Source organism: Bubalus kerabau, chromosome 23, assembly GCF_029407905.1.
Source record: "Bubalus kerabau isolate K-KA32 ecotype Philippines breed swamp buffalo chromosome 23, PCC_UOA_SB_1v2, whole genome shotgun sequence".
In the NCBI taxonomy this organism is placed as follows: domain Eukaryota; kingdom Metazoa; phylum Chordata; class Mammalia; order Artiodactyla; family Bovidae; genus Bubalus; species Bubalus kerabau.
Window position 1 is genome coordinate 9,636,218 of NC_073646.1, and position 21,442 is coordinate 9,657,659.

A 21,442-nucleotide genomic window follows, 5' to 3' on the forward strand; every position below is an offset into this window, starting at 1 on the left:
TGAGTGACCAAACCGCCACATGTTCTTAACAACACTTGGTGCTGTTGGTCCTTTTTATTTTAGCCAAGCAGGGGGATGAAGTGGTAGCTCACGGTGGTTTTAATTTGCATGTTTCTGACTATCACGGATAGTAAGCATGTTTTCATGTATTTAATGGCCATTTGACTAAATTTTTGGGTAAAATTCCTAAGTCAATCTCCCATTTTAATTGTGTTGATTTTCTTTTTTTATTTTCTTTTTATTATTGATTTATAGGAGTTCTTTATATATTCTGGATATGAGTCCTTTTATTCAGATAATTAAAAAAAATTTTTTTTTTCTGAATGTGTGGCTTGACTTTTTCATTTTCTAACAGTGTCTATACATGGGCAAAAGATTTAAATTTTGATGGAGTTCAGTTTATTACTTTTACAGTATGCTTTCTTATAGCTCAAAAATATCCTCCTAATTTTTTCTTATAGAAATTTTACATTTAAGTCTGTTTTTAAGGTTTTGTGTATAGTATGAACTGAGTCAAGGTTGCTTTCTGTTTGTTTTGCATTTTTTTTTCCCTCACTAAGACTATCCAGTTGACCTAGCAGCACTTATTGAAAAGGCTTTCCTTTCTCCCATTGTTATAATTATTCATCAAAAATCATTCTAATATATATTTATGAACCTATTTTCATTATCTCATCATTATACAAGATATTAGCTATAGAATTTCCATAGATAACTTTTATCAGATTGAGGAATGGTCCTTGTTTGTCAAGAATGGATATTGGTACATACACGACCACGTGTAACACAGATAGCTAGTGGGAAGTACAGCAGAGGGAGCTCAGCTTGGGGCCCGCTGATGACCTAGAGGGGTGGGATGAGGGGGTGGGAGGGAGGCTCCTGAGGAAGGGATATATGTACACATATGGCTGGTCCATGATGTTGTACAAAGAAACCAACACAGCATTCTAAAGCAATTATATTCCAGTAAAAAAAAAAAAAATGGATATTGGATTTTGTCAAATGCTTTGTCTGCATCTATTGAGATGATTATATAATTTTCTCCTTATTATGTCAATATGGCAAATTATATTGATTTATTTTTTGATGTTAAACCAATTTTGCATTCCTAGAATAAACCCCACTTATCCATAATGTAGTTTCCTTTTCCAATATATTGCTGAACTATGATTACTAAAATACTGAAAATCTCTGTGTAGATTTGCATTATTTCTTTTTAAAATATTTGATAGATAGAATTTCCAGTGAAGCCATTTAGGCCTCAAGTTTTTTTTTTTTTTTAATGGGAAGGGTTTTACTTTTGAATCAAGTTTCTCAGGAACTATTCAGATTGTCTATTGGCTTTGTTGATTTTCTTTATACTTTATGTTCTACTTTGTTGATTTTTATGCTTATCATATTCTTCCTCTACTTCATTTGGGTTTCGTTTGCTCTATTTTTTACCTAGTGCCTTAATGTAGAAGCTTAAATCATTGACTTTACAATTTCCTTTTTATAAAATTATAAGCATTGAAACCTATGGATTTCCCTATTAGCAAGTCACCAACATTATTCTTCAAATTTTGATATGCTGTGCTTTCACTGCTGTGGTTTAGTTGCTAAGTCATGTCCAACTCTTTTGTGACTCCATGTGCTGTAGGCCACCAGGCTCCTCTGTCCATGGGATCACCCAGGCAAGAGTACTAGAGCGACTTGCCATTTCTTTCTTCAGGCGGTCTTCCCGACCCAAGAATCGGACCTGTGTCTCCTGCATATCTTCTTATCATTAATTTTTATTTCAATGCTGCTATGGTCAAAGAACGCACTGGGCATATTTTAATCCTTTTAAATAGACTTATTTTAGGCTCCAGCATATAGTCGGCTGTGGTCACTGTTTCAAGTGCACTGGAAGGAATGTGAGCTTTGTAGCTACTGGATGTAGCAGAACAAACTCTGAAACTTCCTCTTCATCATCCCCTAGCAGGAATCTCTCACTGGCCCCCTACCCCAAAGGCAATGCTTCTGTGTGCACAGTCTTGTTTTCTGATCCTAGTAAAGTATAATATGACTTCCACACTATATCCCATGTCTTCCTACCCCTAGGTCTGATGTGCCAAGTGAAGACAAATCTGGGGCTGCTAAAGTGGTTCAGAGACGTGGCACTGCTTGTCCAAAAAGATGTGATAACAATATAACCCTTTTTCCTTTTCATTATCTTTTATTCTGCTTTCCACGCGATATTGTGATGACTAATTTGGCTCAGATCATGAACTCCTTACTGCCAAATTCAGACTTAAATTGAAGAAAGTAGGGAAAACCACTAGACCATTCAGGTATGACCTAAATTATATCCCTTATGATTATACAGTGGAAGTGAGAAATAGATTTAAGGGACTAGATCTGATAGACAGAGTGCCTGATGAACTATGGATGGAGGTTCATGACATTGTATAGGAGACAGGGATCAAGACCATCCCCATGGAAAAGAAAGGCCAAAAAGCAAAATGGCTGTCTGAGGAGGCCTTACAAATAGCTGTGAAAAGAAGAGAAGTGAAAAGCAAAGGAGAAAAGGAAAGATATAAGCATCTGGATGCAGAGTTCCAAAGAATAGCAAGGAGAGATAAGAAAGCCTTCCTCAGCAATTAATGCAAAGAAATGGAGGAAAACAACAGAATGGGAAAGACTAGAGATCTTTTCAAGAAAATTAGAGATAATAAGGGAACATTTCATGCAAAGATGGGCTCAATAAAGGACAGAAATGGTAGGGACCTAACAGAAGCAGATGATATTAAGAGGTGGCAAGAATACACAGAAGAACTGTGCAGAAAAGATCTTCACAACCCAGATAATCATGATGGTGTGATCACTCATCAAGAGCCAGACATCCTGGAATGTGAAGTCAAGTGGGCCTTAGAAAGCATCACTACGAACAAAGCTAATGGAGGTGATGGAATTCCAGTGGAGCTATTTCAAATCCTGAAAGGTGATGCTGTGAAAGTGCTGCACTCAATCTGCCAGCACATTTGGAAAACTCAGCAGTGGCCACAGGACTGGAAAAGGTCAGTTTTCATTCCAATCCCAAAGAAAGACAATGCCAAAGAATGCTCAAACTACCACACAATTGCACTCATCTTACATGCTAGTAAAGTAACGCTCAAAATTCCCCAAGCCAGGCTTCAGCAATATGTGAACCGTGAACTTCCAGATGTTCCAGCTGGTTTTAGAAAAGGCAGAGGAACCAGAGATCAAATTGCCTACATCTGCTGGATCATCAAAAAAGCAAGAGAGTTCCAGAAAAACATCTGTTTCTGCTTTATTGACTATGCCAAAGCCTTTGACTGTGTGGATCACAACAAACTGTGGAAAATTCTGAAAGAGATGGGAATACCAGACCATCTGACCTGCCTCTGGAGAAACCTATATGCAGGTCAGGAAGCAACAGTTAGAACTGGACATGGAACAACAGACTGGTTCCAAATAGGAAAAGGTGTATGTCAAGGCTGTATATTGTCACCCTGCTTATTTAACTTATATGCAGAGTACATCATGAGAAACGCTGGGCTGGAAGAAGCACAAGCTGAAATCAAGATTGCCAGGAGAAATATCAATAACCTCAGATATGCAGATGACACCACCCTTATGACAGAAAGTGAAGAGGAACTAAAAGCCTCTTGATGAAAGTGAAAGTGGAGAGTGAAAAAGTTGGCTTAAAGCTCAACATCCAGAAAACTAAGATCACAGCATCTGGTCCCATCACTTCATGGAAAATAGATGGGGAAACAGTGGAAACAATGTCAGACTTTCTTTTGGGGGGGCTCCAAAATCACTGCAGATGGTGATTGCAGCCATGAAATTAAAAGACGCTTACTCCTTGGAAGGAAAGTTATGACCAACCTATATAGTATATTGAAAAGCAGAGATATTATGTTGCCAACAAAGGTCTGTCTAGTCAAGGCTATGGTTTTTCCAGTGGTCATGTATGGATGTGAGAGTTGGACTGTGAAGAAAGCTGAGCACTGAGGAATTGATGCTTTTGAACTGTGGTGTTGGAGGAGACTCTTGAGAGTCCCTTGGACTGCAAGGAGATCCAACCAGTCCATCCTAAAGGAGATCAGTCCTGGATGTTCACTGGAAGGAGTGATGCTGAAGCTGAAACTCCAATACTTTGGCCACTTCATGGGGAGAGTTGACTCATTGGAAAAGACCCTGATTCTGGGAGGGATTGGGGGCAGGAGGAGAAGGGGACGACAAAGGATGAGATGGCTGGATGGCATCACCTACTCGATGGACGTGAGTTTGAGTGAACTCTGGAAGTTGGTGATGGCAGGGAGGTCTGGCATGCTGTGATTCATGGGGTTGCAAAGAGTCAGACACGACTGAGCGACTGAACTGAACTGAACTGAACTGAGAGCTGAGAGTTGGTTATGGGGGAGGAAGAATGTCGCTGGGCCAGATGTTGCCACTATACTCACAGGATCATCTCCATCTCCCTGTGAAGTCTCTCCTCTCTGACTCAGGACACAGCTTGTGTGGTATGTCAGATAAGCTTTTCCTGTACACTGAGTTTTTATATTTCTTAATAGTTAACATACATGTGCTGGAAAATGTGCTTTACAAGAAACAGAACATCCGTCTCCAACCCATGACTTGAAGAATGGATACATTTAAGTTTTGGAATTGACTGGACTCAAAGCAAAAGACCAAACAAATGAAGATATAGGGGGTTCACTCAAGGGCCAAATGTGTGACTATGATACCAAGTTATGAGGCTTAGACAAACCGGTGTGATCACTGCCATAGAGTCAGTACTTGCTACTGTAATGATGTGAACCAAACTTCACTGACTTTTAAATTATTCCAAGTCCTTCCAGGATGCTCCCTACTCAGATCTGTGAACCCAATGCAGAAAGCAACACACAACAGCCTGAGTCCACCCAGGGAAAGCACCTCCATCACGCCTGACAGTATCTGTCTGTCTTGTTCCCAGCGGGGCCCTGAGATGGCATCTGCAGCCGCTCAGGGGGAAATGCTTTGGGGAAAGGAGGAGTTTGAGCCCGCTTCTGCCCATCCCCTCCTGCCTCCCCTGTATTTGGCACATGGAAGGATGCTCACCTTTTCCCACTCACGGTCCTTGTTCAGCACGATGACCACGAGTCTGGGATGCACCTGGTAGCCTTCCTCGGTGAAGGACAAGTCTTTGCCATCCCACGTCACATTGACCATGAATCTGGAGAAAGGAAGAGAGAAAGACAAATGTTTAGGGAAAAATCTAAGAGGTTTCAGACAAATGAGCGGACGCCACCATCCGTGTAACGCTGAGAAGGTGTAAACTCATTGCCAGCAGCCTCTACCTGTGGAAGCATCAGTACCTGTGCAGGCTCTGCTCATCTCCATGCACTCTTTTCCATGAGCCTGTAATCACTCCCAGACTCCCGTAACTGGTTGCAATTAACAGATGAGTTGGAACATTTTTGTCCTGTCAGACTACAGACCTTTGTTCAATGATCTTCTAACAAGAGGATCTGAAAGCATGTTTTAATAAACTACTCTAAAGGAAACTGCTTGCTCACAAGCCACATGGTATACAACATCAAAGAAATGATATCCCATTAATTCATTATTTGTTCACCTAATATTTATTAAATATTTGCTACATGCCAGTAATCAGCTAGTTGACTGGGGATAAACAAGAAAATAGACATGATCCTGCTCTCCAGAAGCTTATAGTCTAAGAGAGAGGACAGGTATTAATTGGTTAATTACAGATATATGACAAGTGTTGGGCTTCCCAGGTGGCTCAGTGGTAAAGACTCTATCTGCAATGCAGGACATGTAGGTTTGATCCCCGAGTCAGGAAGATCCCCTGAAGAAGGAAATGGCAACCCACTCTAGTATTTTCGCCTGGGAAATCCCATGGACAGAGGAGCCTGGTGGGCTACAGACCATGGGGCCGCAAAGATTCAGACATGACTTTGTGACTCAACAACAACAGATGACAAGTGTCAGGATGGCAGGGGTGGGGGTGTATGTGCTCCGTGAAAGTGAAATGGGGGTCAGGCCAGGCTTCTATAAGGAAGTGCAGCCTGACCTGAAGGATGAGGCAGCATTAACTAGATAAGAAAAGACACAAGCACACTCAAGCAAAGGGGGCAGCATGGGCAAAGGTCCTGTGGTAGTGCTTACCAAGGCCTGAGTGCAAACCAGTGCGGCTGGAGCAGAGAGAGCCAAGGGGCTGTGGGCTGTGGTGTGGGTGAGAATGTGAATGGGGCAGACAGTGCAAAGCTTTTCAGGCCATTTAGGGAGTCCTGTCTTTGCTTTAAAACAATAGAAGGACATTGAAGATTTTAACCAGTGATATAATCAGACTTGAAGGTTGTGTAGAGAACAGGCTTGCAGAGGACCACAGTGAGTATGGGGGACTGGTTACAGTGCTCTTATTAATCCAGGTTAGAGATGATGCTGGCTTTGACCCCAAAAGAGGAGGAGAAGGAAGAGCAGGAGCCCCAACACACAGGATCAAGTGGAGAAGTTTTTAGCAGGTATTTAGGGACAGGTTAGATGTGAGGGTGGAGGAGAGAAGCATCATGAATGGGTCTTCAGTGTCTGCCCTGTACAACATCCATCAGTTATCTTTATCACAAGGGATGCTTGTCTGTCTCACAATACTCCATCTCCAACCCTCCCTTCTCAAAACCACTTGCCTGTAGCCAGGCTCAGTGCTGACATGAAACAAGACAGGATTTGGGAGGGAAGGTTCTCAGGGATTCACATTTCCTTTTCAGCTTGAGAAAACTGTGACGCTGTTAAAGATGTCCAGAAAACGTAGCACTTAGCAGATAGTCAGCAAATGCAGTATGGTGGTTAAAAGCAATCAAACACCTCCAGAAAGGCAGGGTATCTCAAAGCTGGAGCATTTTCTTGCTTTATATTCCCTTAACAACAAAAGCAGCTAAAGAAGTAAAATACTAAGGAAGAGGACTAGAATATAACAACAATTCCATGTGACTGGCCTGATTGATCACATGTCTGCCCCCGGGCAGCCACAGCACACAAGACCTGACTTGTCCTCTGGGGAAAGAATCAGGTCTCTAAGGTGAAGAAAGTGGGGGAAAGGCAAAGAACATTTCTGTGTATCCATTCAATGGCCTCTTTGAGTCCTTAAAAAATCATGTTTTTCAAGAAAAGTTAATGGCATGAAGATAATTCTCACTACGTACTGTTAAACAAGCAGAAAAGAAGATAAAAATAGGGTTTGTCTATGCATGGAAAGATTCCAGGTACTTTCTATTTTCTTTTGTGTTATCTTTGTACTCTTGAAATTTTCTGCAAATACTTTTTATTTTTAACAAAGATACTCTTTGTTTAAACACAGAAAAAAAAATCAAACACTGCTATTCTGGAAGAGGCAAAGAGCAATCACTATCCTATTTGGTACATCTGATCATTTCCTAGGAAGATAATTTATGGATTCAACAACTATTTACTGGATGTCTATTATGTGCCAGGCCTTACAGCGAGTCCTATAAATACAGAAACAGAAAACACAGTGTGCATCCCACCCCTTCCATTCTCACAATTCAGTGACATAGACACGCAAATGTTGCTAGCACGTAGAAGGCCACTCGTGTCCTGGTGCTCTGTAAATAGGAGAAGTCGTGAGAACGTAGAGGGAAGGTCCCTAGTGTGAGCTCCGTGACATAGGGAGGGCTTCCAGGGGAATCTTCAGGAGCAAAGGGGTTGACAAGAGGTGGGGAAGAATATTCGGAGCAGAGGAGTCATCTTCAACAAAAGAGAGTCAGCAAAGGAAGTGACATGTGCTATGGGATGTAGGAAATAGCTTAGTAAGAACAACAGGCAGTGGGATGCATCCACAGAGCATCTCTGAAGCCAGATCATAGGGGCCTTAAGCATCTGGATTTTGATCAGAAGGACGTGAGGATCATGGAAGGTTTTGAGGGGAGGAGTGACTCACTGCACATAGGAAACTGCAAAGCCAAGGGCGTAGACCCATGAAACATCACGATGGGACACTGCCCATGGAGTTTCAGCATAAAAACTACAGACAAAGCCCACCAGTGGACTTTATCTGGGCTGGCAAAAAAAAATCCCTCACCAAGTCACTCCGTATCTGCAGTCTAAAACTCACAGTTAGGCCAGCTGATTCACTGAGGGGTTTTGCTTGTTTTAAATGTAATCCAATAAGCTCTCAAGCCAAGTTTTGATTGTACAATAACTTGAGGTAACTAGAGCTCAGGTTCAGTCTACCTAATGCCCCAAATGTAAGTGAAACTGAGAAATTTAGTCCATCCACAAGAGCTTTGGAAATACCCGGCTCATTATATGTTTGGAAAAGGCGGACCAGCGGACGAATCCTTTGGGTTTGACTTGGACACCTGGCCCAGAGGAGAGCCATTCACAGGGTTATGCTGTGTGAATGGATGTCCCTGTCACTGCTTTAATCTAGGAGCTGGCATGCCCTGTTGAGCACCTGCTCTTCTTCCGATTTGCCAGTTGAATGTACTTAAATCTCTCTCTTTTTTCATTCCCCACTTCTGTTCCCCCCACTCTTTCCCTTGCCTCCCATTTTGTAGTGAAATCAGATGGAATTAGCAGGGACATTATTTAGATGTCATTTCTCTTCTTCAGATTATATGGAAACAACTGTAAGGAAATTCTGATAACTCCAACTGTTCTGTGTTCCTTTAAGATTCAATATTCTGGGCCAATGAGTTCATATACTCAGTGTTTATATTCTCTACCTTCCTTCCTTTCTTTCTAGCTTTCTTCCTATTAAGAGTCTTCTGTCCCTTGGGAGAAAAAAAAGCCCTCTAACAGAATTTCTTTTGCTCAACAGTAATTTCATTATGAAGTTGGCAGGGAACAAGTACCTATTACCTTCAATTCCACCATCCAATTTCTAGGAAGGACAATCCATATTTCTGCAGGCTTTCTTCCCACTTAAACTTACTCTAGAGAAAAATTCTTTACCCAGGGAAAAACCATTCTACACCCCACTGCTTGGTCCCCATTAACACCTGCTGGGCACTTGTATTAAACAGTAAAATCTTATCACTGTTTTATCTCTCGAAAATTGATTACAAACTTTTAGTGACCAGATAAAGTATCAGAAATTCTGGCTGCTGCTAAGCTTCGAATTACATCCTCGATATTTCCGTCAGCAATAAACACACGAGGGCATGCTGGCAAAATGTGGATGTGGGGAAGGCTCTGGTGGCTTGCAGAGGATTCATTTTTGTATTATTTTTGTCCGTTGATTGTGAAGTACCAAGCTGTTTTTAATCAGTAACAGAAAATATGTAAATTATGTGATGCACATACATCCAAGTTTCCTTTGGTACCTACAGCCTCAGGCGTATGAAGCTGAAGTCTCAGGTGAAAGAAACATTTCTGTCCCTTGTATTTTGTGCCCTATGAATGGTTGGCGTATATAGGTCAGAAATAACATGGAAAAACATGGTGGACTGTTTTTCCTACATTATCACCACCAAAAAAAATTGGGTCAGAATTATCAAGTTCTTTCAGGATCTTTCAAGATCTTATCAAGATCTGCTTTAAACAGCAGTCACCAACTACAGGTGGCTATGGAGCATTTGAAATGTGGTTAGTGTGAATAGAAATGTGCCAAAAGGGCATGATGAAACTGGATTTGGAAGACTTTGTATGAAAAAAAGAAAAGTGTAAAATCTCATGAATAAATTTATATTGATTTCATGTTGCAATACTTTAGACACGTTGATTGCAATAAGATACATCATTAAAATTAATTTCATCTTCTTTTTACTTATTCTAAGTGCTACCAGATAATTTAAGATGATAAATGGCTTACATTATATTTCTATCGGACAGCTATTCAGGACTGTCTTTGGTGTTTTGCCTTGTTTTCTTAACCAGCAGATCCATCATGAAGGCAGGGACCTCTCCTGCCTTGTTTTGTATTTTATTGCTAGTGCTGAACAGAGCGCCTGGCTCATAGGAGGTGCTAAGACAAACAGGTGCAGAATGAACAAAAGAATGAATTGCTATCTAGCAACTGCTGGGATCAAACCCTGCCTCTGCTGCTCCCCAGCTTTGTCTCTTAGGGTTGTACATTTAAAATTCTCTGAGCTTCCAATTTCATTCTTTGTAAAAAGGGATCAGGTTAAACCATATGAACTAACCGTGATGGCTTTGTGTGGTTTAACCTAACAGATCCCTAACTTCCAGGTTTTGTGAGTGGGATTAGCAATAGTTTATGAAAACATCCAGTCCAATTTCTTGTACACAGATGTTGCTAAGCCTTTACATAAAGCTTCCATGCATTTTGTAAAACAGTTTTCTACTCTGACATATTTCCTAACACACTGCCCCAAACACAGCCTTGTTAGTCCCTGTAAAGCCATGCTTATTGCTACCATTCCATTCCCTCATTGCCAGAGTGCTTTCTTTTTGTCAAAAGCCAACCATACGATATCTGCTTTTCTCTTTCTGACTTACTTCACCCTGTATGACAGATTCTTGGTCCATCCACATATTAAGGCATATATGTGGAATCTAGAAAAATGGTACAGACGAACATATTTCCAGGGCAGGAGTAGAGACACAGATGTAGAGAACAGACTCCAGCGGGGGAAGGAGAGGGTGGGATGGAGTGGGAGACGGGTTAACATATATACACTACCACGTGAAAAACAGATAGCTGGTGGGGAGCTTCTGTCCAGCACAGGGCGCTCAGCTCGGTGCTCTGTGATGACCGAGAGGGTGGGATGGGGGTGGCTGGGCAGGAAGGAGGTCCAAGACGGAGGGGACATATGTACACTTACAGTTGATTCACATCTTTGTCCAGCAGAAACTAACACAACATTGTAAAGCAATTATACCCCAATAAAAAGAAAGAAAGAAAAAAAAAAGTCATCCATATATGGTCTGCATCGTGTCCAACTCTTTGTGACCCCACGGACTGTAGCCCACCAAGGTCCTCTATCCATGGGATTCTCCAGGCAAGAATACTGGAGTGGGTTGCCATTTCCTCCTCCAGGGGATCTTCCTGACCCAGGGGTCTAACCCGAGTCTCTTATGTCTCCTACATTAACAGGCAAGTTCTTTACCACTAGTACCACCTGAAAAGGCCAATTTAAAAAAAAAAAGAAAGAAAGAAAAAATAAGCCATCCAAATATGTGCTGCATAAGCTTTTAACTATTACTTAAAATGTCTCCTTCCTCCAGATTTCTATTTTCTCTCTTTTGCCTCGTAACTCTCCTTTAACTTCCCAAATCTGATTGTTTGCAATGTTCTCTAGACATATTTATTATTCACTATTTCCCTTCAGACTTTAATTCCTTACAGTTTCATAAATGCCACCATAACCCATTCAGTGTGTCTCAATTTTCAGTTAATTTTCCATCTGCTTTGCTATTTCCCTTGTTCCCCAGGCCTTTCCCTGACTCACACTATCCCTTAAATGCCTACTCAGACTGCTTTGGGTGTCACCATTTTTTTCATTTGTCAGCTAATTTACATGTTTTGGAAAACAGAGTCACTGTTTTCTTTAACCTTTTTTCAGTTCTCAAGACACTCTCATTTTTACAAAATGTTGTGGCTCTTTCCAACGTCCTCCTGGTGGTTTGAAATCCCTTCCACTTGGATGCCTTTCTCAGCACCTTCTTATCCTCCATTAACCCTTCCCTTATGGGCATGAATCCTATCTTTAGAGCAAAGTTATGGAGCTTTTATCACTTTTAATTCCCAACTCCTGCCCCACATCTTCCCCAAATACATCCTCACACTGTCTCCTTTCAGCGAGGCTCTTGATGAGTGTACTTTCCTCTTTGCCCCATGCTCAGTCTCATATACTCATTGGTGGTTTCCGGTTTCCCTTGAATGATTACCAAAGGCATGACCACAGAGCCGAAACTTAAATGTCAGGACTGAAATATAATAACTCCAACACACAGATCTGCATAATCCAGGCCAGCAAGGCATTCAAAACGGGCTCTGAAATGACAGCATTATGAAAAAGCAAAAAAAAAAAAAAAAAAAAAAGAATAAAATAAAAAACTGGGTTAAAAAAAGAGAATGAGTATTTACTCTTTCTCAAATTCCATTGTGGCCAAATTACAAAAGAAAAAAAACAACATATTAATGTTAATTGTCAGCTCCTGCTACTGCTAAGTCGCTTCAGTCGTGTCCGACTCTGTGCGACCCCAAAGACGGCAGCCCACCAGGCTCCCCCATCTCTGGGATTCTCCAGGCAAGAACACTGGAGTGGGTTGCCATTTCCTTCTCCAATACATGACAGTGAAAAGAGAAAGTGAAGTCGTTCAGTCGTGTCCGACTCCTAGCGACCCCATGGACTGCAGCCTACCAGGCTCCTCCGTCCATGGGATTTTCCAGGCAAGAGTACTGGAGAGGAGTGCCATTGCCTTCTCCAAATTGTCAGCTAAGCAATACTAATTTTTAAAAAATTAGAACAGGAGTGGCAAGCTCCAAAAAGGCAAGGATATTTCTTTTGATCACTGAAATTCTAAAACACTTTAGAGTGCCTTGCAGTACAAGCGTAATCGTATTTGTTGAATAAAGGAACAAATGAACGAGTGGCCATAGGCCACTGAGATCGTGTTCATTCAATGTTTATTTTCTGTGCAACTGTAGAGAGGCAATTCTGCAAGACGACTGCTTAGTTTGGGAATCAGAAAGCTCGGGCTTAGAATGCAGTTCTGTGGCTTCCAATCCCAGGTAAGTCTCCTAAATTCTCAGAGCATCCATTTCCTCTTCTGTAAAAGTGAAATTATAATGGCCACATCTCCGTGTAATCACAGGGCTTACATTAGATGAAATTTAACGAGAGAAGGTATGTAATGTGACCAGCAGAGTGTTTGGCACATAATGGTGTCTGGTAAATGATGACAGCGGGGGTAGCAGTAGTTGTCATGGTTTCACATAATTATCTTCTCTCCTTCTAAATTTTGAAATTAAAGGGCCTTCTCTGAGATGCTGGAGGATCATCTGGGCTGCTAATCCCGGTTTCTGAAGGGAGGCAATGAACCCTCCAGGTCCCTACCCCAGGCTAATCTGATTGCTCAGAGCTCCAGGTACCCCTGGACTGGACTATGGTGCAAGGATGCTGACCCAGATGTCAGCCTGCCCTTCATATCTCTTGGGCTTCCTGTCTCTGCTTGGTGAACATACCTGAGCCAAAGGTGATTTTTGAGGACATGCCCCACCTACTGTCTTTTGAATATAACTTCAAAGTCTAAAACAGGGAGTAAGTTAGGGTAAAGCTTTCTCTATAAGTGTGACTATTCTATTCATCCCGTCATGACACAACATTCCTGACCCATCTGGCTAAAAGTCTGCAGTGGGAACAGGATCTATGGCGTAGGATCTAACGTTGTTCAATCGCTTAGGGCTGCCCAACTCTTTGTGACCCCATGGACTGCAGCACAACCAGGCTCCTCTGTCCTCCACTATCTCCTGGAGTTTGCTCCATTCATGTCCGTTGAGTCGGTGATGCTAACCATCTCATCCTCTGACACCCGCTTCTCCTTTTACCTTCCATCTTCTCTAGCATCAGGGTCTCTTCCAAAGAGTCGGGTCTTCGCATCAGGTGGCCAAAGTACTGGAGCTTCTGCTAGAAGATCAAAGCAGTAAATCCTAAAGGAAGTCAACCCTGAATGTTCACTGGAAGGACTGGTACTGAAGCTGAAGCTCCAATACTTAGGATCTAATATGTATACTCTAACTCTACTTTATCAGGAGTTATTGGAAGACTGAAGGTCCATTAATAAAGCTGTTCTCGGGATCTCTTGCTCCTTATATGTGTAGTTCTTTCAGGAACCTGGTGGAGGATGTGGAAGTTCTTGAAATTCTGGATAGTATTTTGCAACACTATCAAAATAGTACTGAATATGTCACCATGAACCCCTCATGACTCTGCCTCATCTAAGCATTTGGAACTCACTGGCACGGGGTCAGTGGATCCAGTCCTTGCCATGAGCATCTATTCCAAGAGAGCCAGACAAAAGTAGGCCACGTGACAAGCAGTTTCTATAAGCTTCCTAGATCACCTGTGTCTCTGCTGTCAGATTATTCAGGATCTCAAACAGGCAGATGTACATGCACAATGACTCCTCATCTTCCCCAAATATGCAGAATGGATCAATTCAAAGTGTGAATTTATCCAAGAATCTCTGGGTATCCCCCATCCTAGAACCTAGGCCCCGTGAGAAGAGGGGAATTTTCTCTTTTGTTCTCTGCTGTATCCTCCTTCCAGAACCCGGAACAGTGGCTGGCATGGAGAAGCTGCTCAGTACATATTAATGAGGGAAGGAAAAGTCGATGAGGTAACAAAGGCAGAGGAGAACGGTGGGGTCAGATTGTGGGGCTTCTGAGCCTCCATCATCTTGTGAGCCCATCTCTCGTAGTAAATGTCTTTCTCTATATAAATATCTTGCTAGTTCTGTTTCTCTGGAGAACCCTGACTAATACAACCCGATACTACCATCTGCCAGAAGAACTGTGAAAATAAAACATAAATCTGTGATAAATGTGATGCAAAAAGGGCCCCCGTGTTACTCATCACGTGCACAACTTTATCTTTGGGCTACAAAGTCCTTGAGGACAAGAGTTCATAACTCAGTACTTTGAACTCTAGGAACATTGTCATGTAGAGGGAAGAGCAGATTAGGGATTTGCAAGCTGCAGTTGAGTTTTTAAATCCACCATGATTGATGCTGTACCTTCAAGCAAATCATCCAGCTCCCAGGAGTGAGTTTCCCCTCACTCCTGTGTCAATGGGGAAACCACTGCTGTCTTAGTCTGCTCACACTGCTGTAACACCATACACTGGGTGCCTCAAACCACAAGCACTTATTTCTCATGGCTCTGGAGACTGCAAGTTCAAAGTCAAGCCCGGACAGATACAGGTCCTGATGAGGATCCTCTTCCCAGTTTACATACTACTTTGTGGTGTCTTCACATGGCCCAAGAGTTGGATCTCTTGTCTCCTCCTCTTTTTTCAGGACACTAATTCCATCATGAGGGCCCCACCCTCACTACCTCATCTAACCCGAATTTCTTCCCAAAAGCTCCACCTCAAAATAACATCACACTGGAGTTCATCATAACTTCAGCATGTGAATTTTGGGAGAATGCAAACATTCAGTGCAAAGCAATTACACAAAGTTAATGAGAAGTTTCATGGTGGTGGGGCTAAGAGGTAGGATTGACTTACACGTAACCGTTTAGGTCACCGTAGATGTTTGTTGTTCATAAATGGTATGACGTAAACCGTTTGTTGTTCATAAATGGTATCAACAACTATGCCAGTTTTCCCAGAACTGAGAGATTTCCTGGGAGAGGGGCCATTCAGTGCTAAAACCAGGACCTCAAGTTATGGATCAAAAATTGAGAGTTTGGTCCGGTAAGCAACACCTCTAAAGCACGTCTATAGAAAGGTTTCAAATTCATTTATCAAATACATAGTCAATTTAAACAAATATTGAGTAACCACTATATGCCAGCAACATGCAGGAGATAAAATAGTAAGTAAAAAACATGTGGTCCTTCCCATGAAGTTACTTAAGAGTTTAGTGAAAAAGCAGGTAGTATACAATAATTCCAATAAATGGTAATATACCCGCAACTAAAGTACCTGATGCTGTAGGAACATTAACAGGGGATCTAATCTCTCAGAATACTGATTATTCTTCCATTATTCCATTTCTACTTGCTTTTTTTTTTTCAGTGAAAACACCAAGTTAAGTTCTCTGAAAGACTAAAAAATTCTCATGCTTTCCATCAACATATATACACTACCATGTGTAAAATAGATAGCTAGTAAGAACATAAGGTATAGCAGGGGAGCTTGACTTGGTGCTCTGTGATGACCTAGAGGGGTAGGGGAGTTGAGAGAGGATATATGTATACACATAGCTGATTCATGTTCTTGTACAGCAGAAAGTAGCATAGCATTGTAAAGCAATTATTTGCCGGGGTGGGGGGGCGGGGAAACTCTCATGCTTTCCAGGTATATAAAATTGGATAGGTAACATCAAGGACTAAAATGGACTAGATGCAAGATTATTGAGAATGGTGAAAATCCCAGCTAAAGGCATTCAACAAATTATTTTAAAAATAATATTATAAATGAAATATAGCAATCTACTAACCATTCATTTGAACTCTCTGTTCTAAATGTAAACTTATGAATATTCATATTCCTTCCTCTAGCAAAAACCCTGCTTCCTTCTATGCCAGTACAGCTCACAAGATTGCATCCTTTGGAGGGTGGCTTACCGACACACAAAGAGCCCCCTTATTTTGAAAAACACTAACCCCCGCCCCCACCACTATATACACCAGAACATTTATTCTTCTCCTCTCCTTTGACCATAAAAAAATAGATCTGGTGGGAGAGGGTTGTGCACCTGATCCAAGCTGGAACCCTCAGATCCTCTCACCTAGGAATCTGAAAATTTATAGCTGAGACAGAGACCAGAAATTTTTCAATCTGGTCCAAGGTGATAGTAACTTTGTTTCATCAGTAAATGTAGGCTCACCTCCTGACCTTTCCAAACCTTGGCTTCTCAACATTTACCTTGATTTTTCAAGAAACTCCAGTAAAGTCCCAATGGATCCCCAATAGATTTTCGATCATTCATTATCTTATTTTGTTTAAATTAAGCTGCTGCTGCTAAGTCACTTCAGTCATGTCCGACTCCGTGTGACCCCATAGACGGCAGCCTACCAGGCTCCTCCGTCCCTGGGATTCTGCAGGCAAGAACGCTGGAGTGGGTTGCCATTTCCTTCTCCAATGCATGAAAGTGAAAAGTGAAAGTGAAGTTGCTCAGTTGTGTCTGACTCTTCACGACCCCATGGACTGCAGCCTACCAGGCTCCTCCACCCATGGGAGTTCCCAGGCAAGGGGCCTGGAGTGGGTTGCCATTGCCTTCTCCAGTAAATTAAGCTAGTCAGAATTAATTTCTGTTACTTATTACTTAAACACTTTAAATAAATATTCTGCTCCTACCTGGGCTATTGAAAGATCTTACTTGGTCTCCTGACTCCCTGTATATCATCCCTTGCACTCATAGTAAGCCTACCTGCCAGATGAATGCTCTGAAATTTCAGTTTCTGTTATATGTACCTCTGCATAAAAGCTTGAAATGGCTCCCTAATGTCCAAAACTAAAATGCACGCTCCTTAGTCAACTTTAGCTTTCAACCTTCCTTCCCAAAAACTGTTCTTTACCAACCCTGCTTTGGAGCAGACTCAAATGACTGGTGGTGTCCTTGTGAATTTCCACTCCTTGGTTATTATTCCTACATTTTCTTTTACTGAGAAAACAGTAAAAACTGTTATTTCTGGCTGTTTCTTGATAATATCTCTTCCCCTACCTGACCAATAAGAGTATCTCTGGCCACAGTGATTGGGTCAGGGATTGGCACGTGACTCAAGCTCATCCAATCAGAATCTTTCTCTGGGAATTTTCTGTTGAAACTAGAGAAAATATCCACCCTTTTGACTTAAGGAGATACAGTGACAAAAGTATGTGAACCCATACCTATTTAAATGATGCTCTTCCCCATCTTATTGGGATGAAATAGTGAGCCATAACAGAGAAAAAGGAGAGAGAAAGAGGAGAAGAATGAGAGCGAAAGAGACAGACTGACAGAGATCTGAAGACATCATTTGAGCCTAGATCAAGATTTGGCAGGTAAGACATACACCCCATATTCTTTCCAGTTGAAAAGACCAATTCATCTTGTTTAATTAAATTTATTTTATTTTATAAAAAAATTAATTTGAATTAATAAATTTTAATCAATTATATGTATTTTATTAATTAATATTCATTAAATTTATTTTAAATCAATTATTTAGGAATAAAATTAATCTATATATTTATTTATGAATAAATTTAATAAGTAAATTCATTTATTTAAAAAAATTTTTGGTCATTCTGCACTGCATGCAGGATCCAGTTCTCTGACCAGGGATTGAACCCGTGCCCTCTGCATTGGAAGCATAGAGTCTTAATCACTGGAATGTGAGAGAAATTCCTATTCTATTTTTTCTGAGCTTAATGAGAATTGGTTTTCTATCATTTAAATTCATAAAAGTCTCAATGAGTACAAAGATTCACATATTCAGACCCCTCCAAAAAAACAGCACAGAGTTCACCTCTTCTCAAAATGTTCACTGATTCTGTAGGAGGGTCCCCTACACCCTCCTCAGAACTCCCATCACTTCCTCCGCAGCTCCCTTCTCCACCTTGGTGTTTGCAGAGCTTTCCACATACATATGCATCATCCTACTGTGCACATTCCACATCCATCCATCCATCCTTGGCTGGAGGGTAAATTCCTGGGGACCAGGGGCCCTGTCTGAGTCGCTGCTGCACGCCGTGCACCCTGAGCACAGTCTGCAGAGTATGGTAGGTGATCAGTGACCATTTGCTGACTGAACAGGACCAGGTTTTCATCTGGCCAGAGCTGGAGCCCTCAGTAGCACAGAGAATGTCCCGGTGAGCTGGGTGACACCTCACGCCCATCAGGACAGAGTTAAATACGTCCTGGCCTAAATAGCGGTCTAAAGGCTGCCTCATCTCATAATGAAACTTGACAGCCCTGTGTAAATCCAGCAGTAATAATGTTTCACATCTTGCCATGAATTTCTGGTGTGGAAATGTGCCCCCTGGTAAACTCATCTCCACAGTCCTGTCCTGCCCCGATAGTCATATTTTCATCCGTAAATGCTACATCACTTTCTTGGTGGGGAAGAAAATCATGTATTTACCTCCTAAAGAGCAAAGAAGAATTGCTGTTTCAACGGTGGCTGGGTTTTTTTTGTTTTTTCCTATAAATAATAGAATACAGCTCTTTCTTTCTATAGCTCCTCTTCCTATTCGTTTTCCATATTGTTTTAAAGGATTCATTTTACAACCCCAGGGAGATGATTGTGGGGAGAGTAAAAAGAAGAAGAGGAAACCTAAGAGTAGGAAGGGGAAAATGAAGGAAGAGAAGTTAGAGAGAAGAAAAGGCATGGGGAAGGTAGAGAAAGGCAGAGAAATAAGAGAGTGGACAGAGAAGCCTGGGAAAAGGAGGGGGTGTTCTCTCCCACTTGAATAATAAAATGAAATGGAGTTTGAAGCAGAGCAGGGCTCTTCAGGAAAGCTGGAAAGGGCGGTGTGGGAGGAAGAGAGAGAGGTAAAAAGAGAACCCACAGTAGCACAGGGAACTCTACTCAATGCTCCGTGATGACCTCAGTGGGAAGGAAATCTTTTAAAAAGGTGATATATGCATACATAGAGCTGATTCACTTTGTCACACAGCAGAAACTTCTATACTCCAATGTAAAGAAAAAGAAAAAAGAAGATGGACGGACTCCGGAGCTGGTGCACAGGAAGCAGGAAGGGGCCCCATGCTGTGCCTTGGCACCACGCCTTCCCTGGTGACATCGGAAAAGTAGGTCAATTTCAGACCTGGCCAGGGGATGAATGGTCAGCCAGGAACAAGTGGTGGGAAGCAAGGGTGCTGAGTGAGACACTGACCTACCCACAGGACCCGTGAGATGGGGTGCCTCCCTGGGATAACAGGAAGAATGAAAGCCAGTTCTGGACCTGCTGTGCCCAATAGACCTTCCCCCCAGGATGGAAATTCATACATCTGTGATGTGCGTGGCTGCAGCTGCTCGTCACCTGGCACTACTGAGCGCTTGAAATGTGGACAGTGTGACTGGGGAACTGAATTTTCCGTTTTACTTTATTTTAATTAGCTTAAATTTAAATAGCCACATGCAGCCCGCATCTGCCAGTGTTGGACAGCTCGAGTCTGGAAGCCGTGTGAATCATTGAGGAACGAATTGATGGCTAAGAGAAACCAGGAGGCTGTTTTCCCAAACGCCCTAAGTGTACACTTCAGGTGGCACACAGATGCATTTTGATAAGTGCATAGGATGACTTTATTTGTAGAATCAAATTTGTTTATTTTAATATATATTTGAAAGTGGAACTAGCACCTCAGACCCCTTATTTCATAGATATCATTGCTTAGGCAGAAACTGCAGTGACATTTTATCTCTAAAAAAGCAAATCGATGTGAATAAGAAGTACTATGTGAAAAATATCACAGAGGGCTTAGAGATATGAAAAAGGTAATAAACATATTCATATAAATGGAATCATACAGTGTGTGACCTTTCCATGTCTGGCTTCTTTCTCTTAGCATCCTGTCTTTAAGGTTCATCCTTGATGTAGCTTTCATCAGTATTCATTCCTTTCTGGCTGAATAATATTCCATTGTATGGACATAAATATTAAGCTTATCCATCCCTCTATTGATGGACATTTGTTCACACCTTTTGGTTACTGTGAGTACTAATGCTATGAACGTTCAGGTAAAATTTTTTTTTTAATATTGTTTTAAATTCTTTAGGGGTACATAACTAGGAGAGCAATTGTCTGGGGTAATGCAAAAGACAGGAACTACTGATCTGTGGAATCACTATCTGGTACTAGAGAGTCATGATGTCTGAAAACACTTTGAATGTACTTATCAGTGCCGAATTATATAGTTTAAAATGGTTAAGATGATCAATTTTATGTTATATGTTATATAAATTTTATAAATATAAATTGTATGCTATATTATATAAATTTTATATGTATTTTAATATTATTTTAAAAACCCATTTTTAAAAAATAACAAAGAGGGACTACCCTGGTGGTCCAGTGGTTAACACTTTGCCTTCCAATGCAGGGGGTGCGGGTTCTGTCCCTATTCAGGGACCTAAGATCCCACATGCCTTGTGGTCAAGGGGCCAAAACAGAACGGAAAAAAATATTGTAATGAATTCAATAAAGACTCAAAACACCATGGGATATGAGGTTTATCAGGGATCCCAGAGTTTTTTTGATCTAAACTTCTCTCCAAGAATCATTTCTATGACCTCTCTGATAGAAAGGTCAGCCTAGACACAAAGGGCCCAAGAGTAAACAGGTGCTGTGCTTACTCGCTCAGTCACATCTGACTCTATGCAACTCCATGGACTGCAGCCCGCCGGGCTCCTGCGTTCATGGGATTCTCCAGGCAAGAACACTGGAGTGGGTAGCCTATCCTTCTCCAGGGGATCGTCCCGATCTAGGAATCAGAATGGCGTCTCCCACATTGCAGGTGGATTCCTTACCAACTGAGCTACCAGGGAAGCCCAAATAAACAAGTGGCACTACATCAAACAAAAAGCTTCTTCACAGCAAAAAATTTAAAAAAAATAAGAGATAACCTAAGGAAAGGGAGAAAAATCTTTGAAAACTATATACCATATAAGAATGTGAAGTCAAGTGGGCCTTAGAAAGCATTACTACGAACAAAGCTAGTGGAGGTGATGGAATTCCAGTTGAGCTGTTCCAGGTCCTGAAAGATGATGCTGTGAAAGTGCTGCACTCAATATGCCAGCACATTTGGA

The 21,442-nt window shown here is 41.5% G+C and overlaps 1 protein-coding gene across 1 annotated transcript in view; it reads right to left on the reverse strand.

Moving 5' to 3' along the window:
- The window catches only part of GRIN2A (glutamate ionotropic receptor NMDA type subunit 2A), a 437,090-nt gene that overhangs the window by 138,980 nt on the left and 276,668 nt on the right, over nt 1-21,442 (reverse strand). Inside the window, exon 4 of the mRNA XM_055561516.1 lies at nt 5,092-5,206. Within this exon, the coding sequence (XP_055417491.1) occupies nt 5,092-5,206 (115 nt within the window). The remainder of the gene's footprint in view (nt 1-5,091; nt 5,207-21,442) is intronic.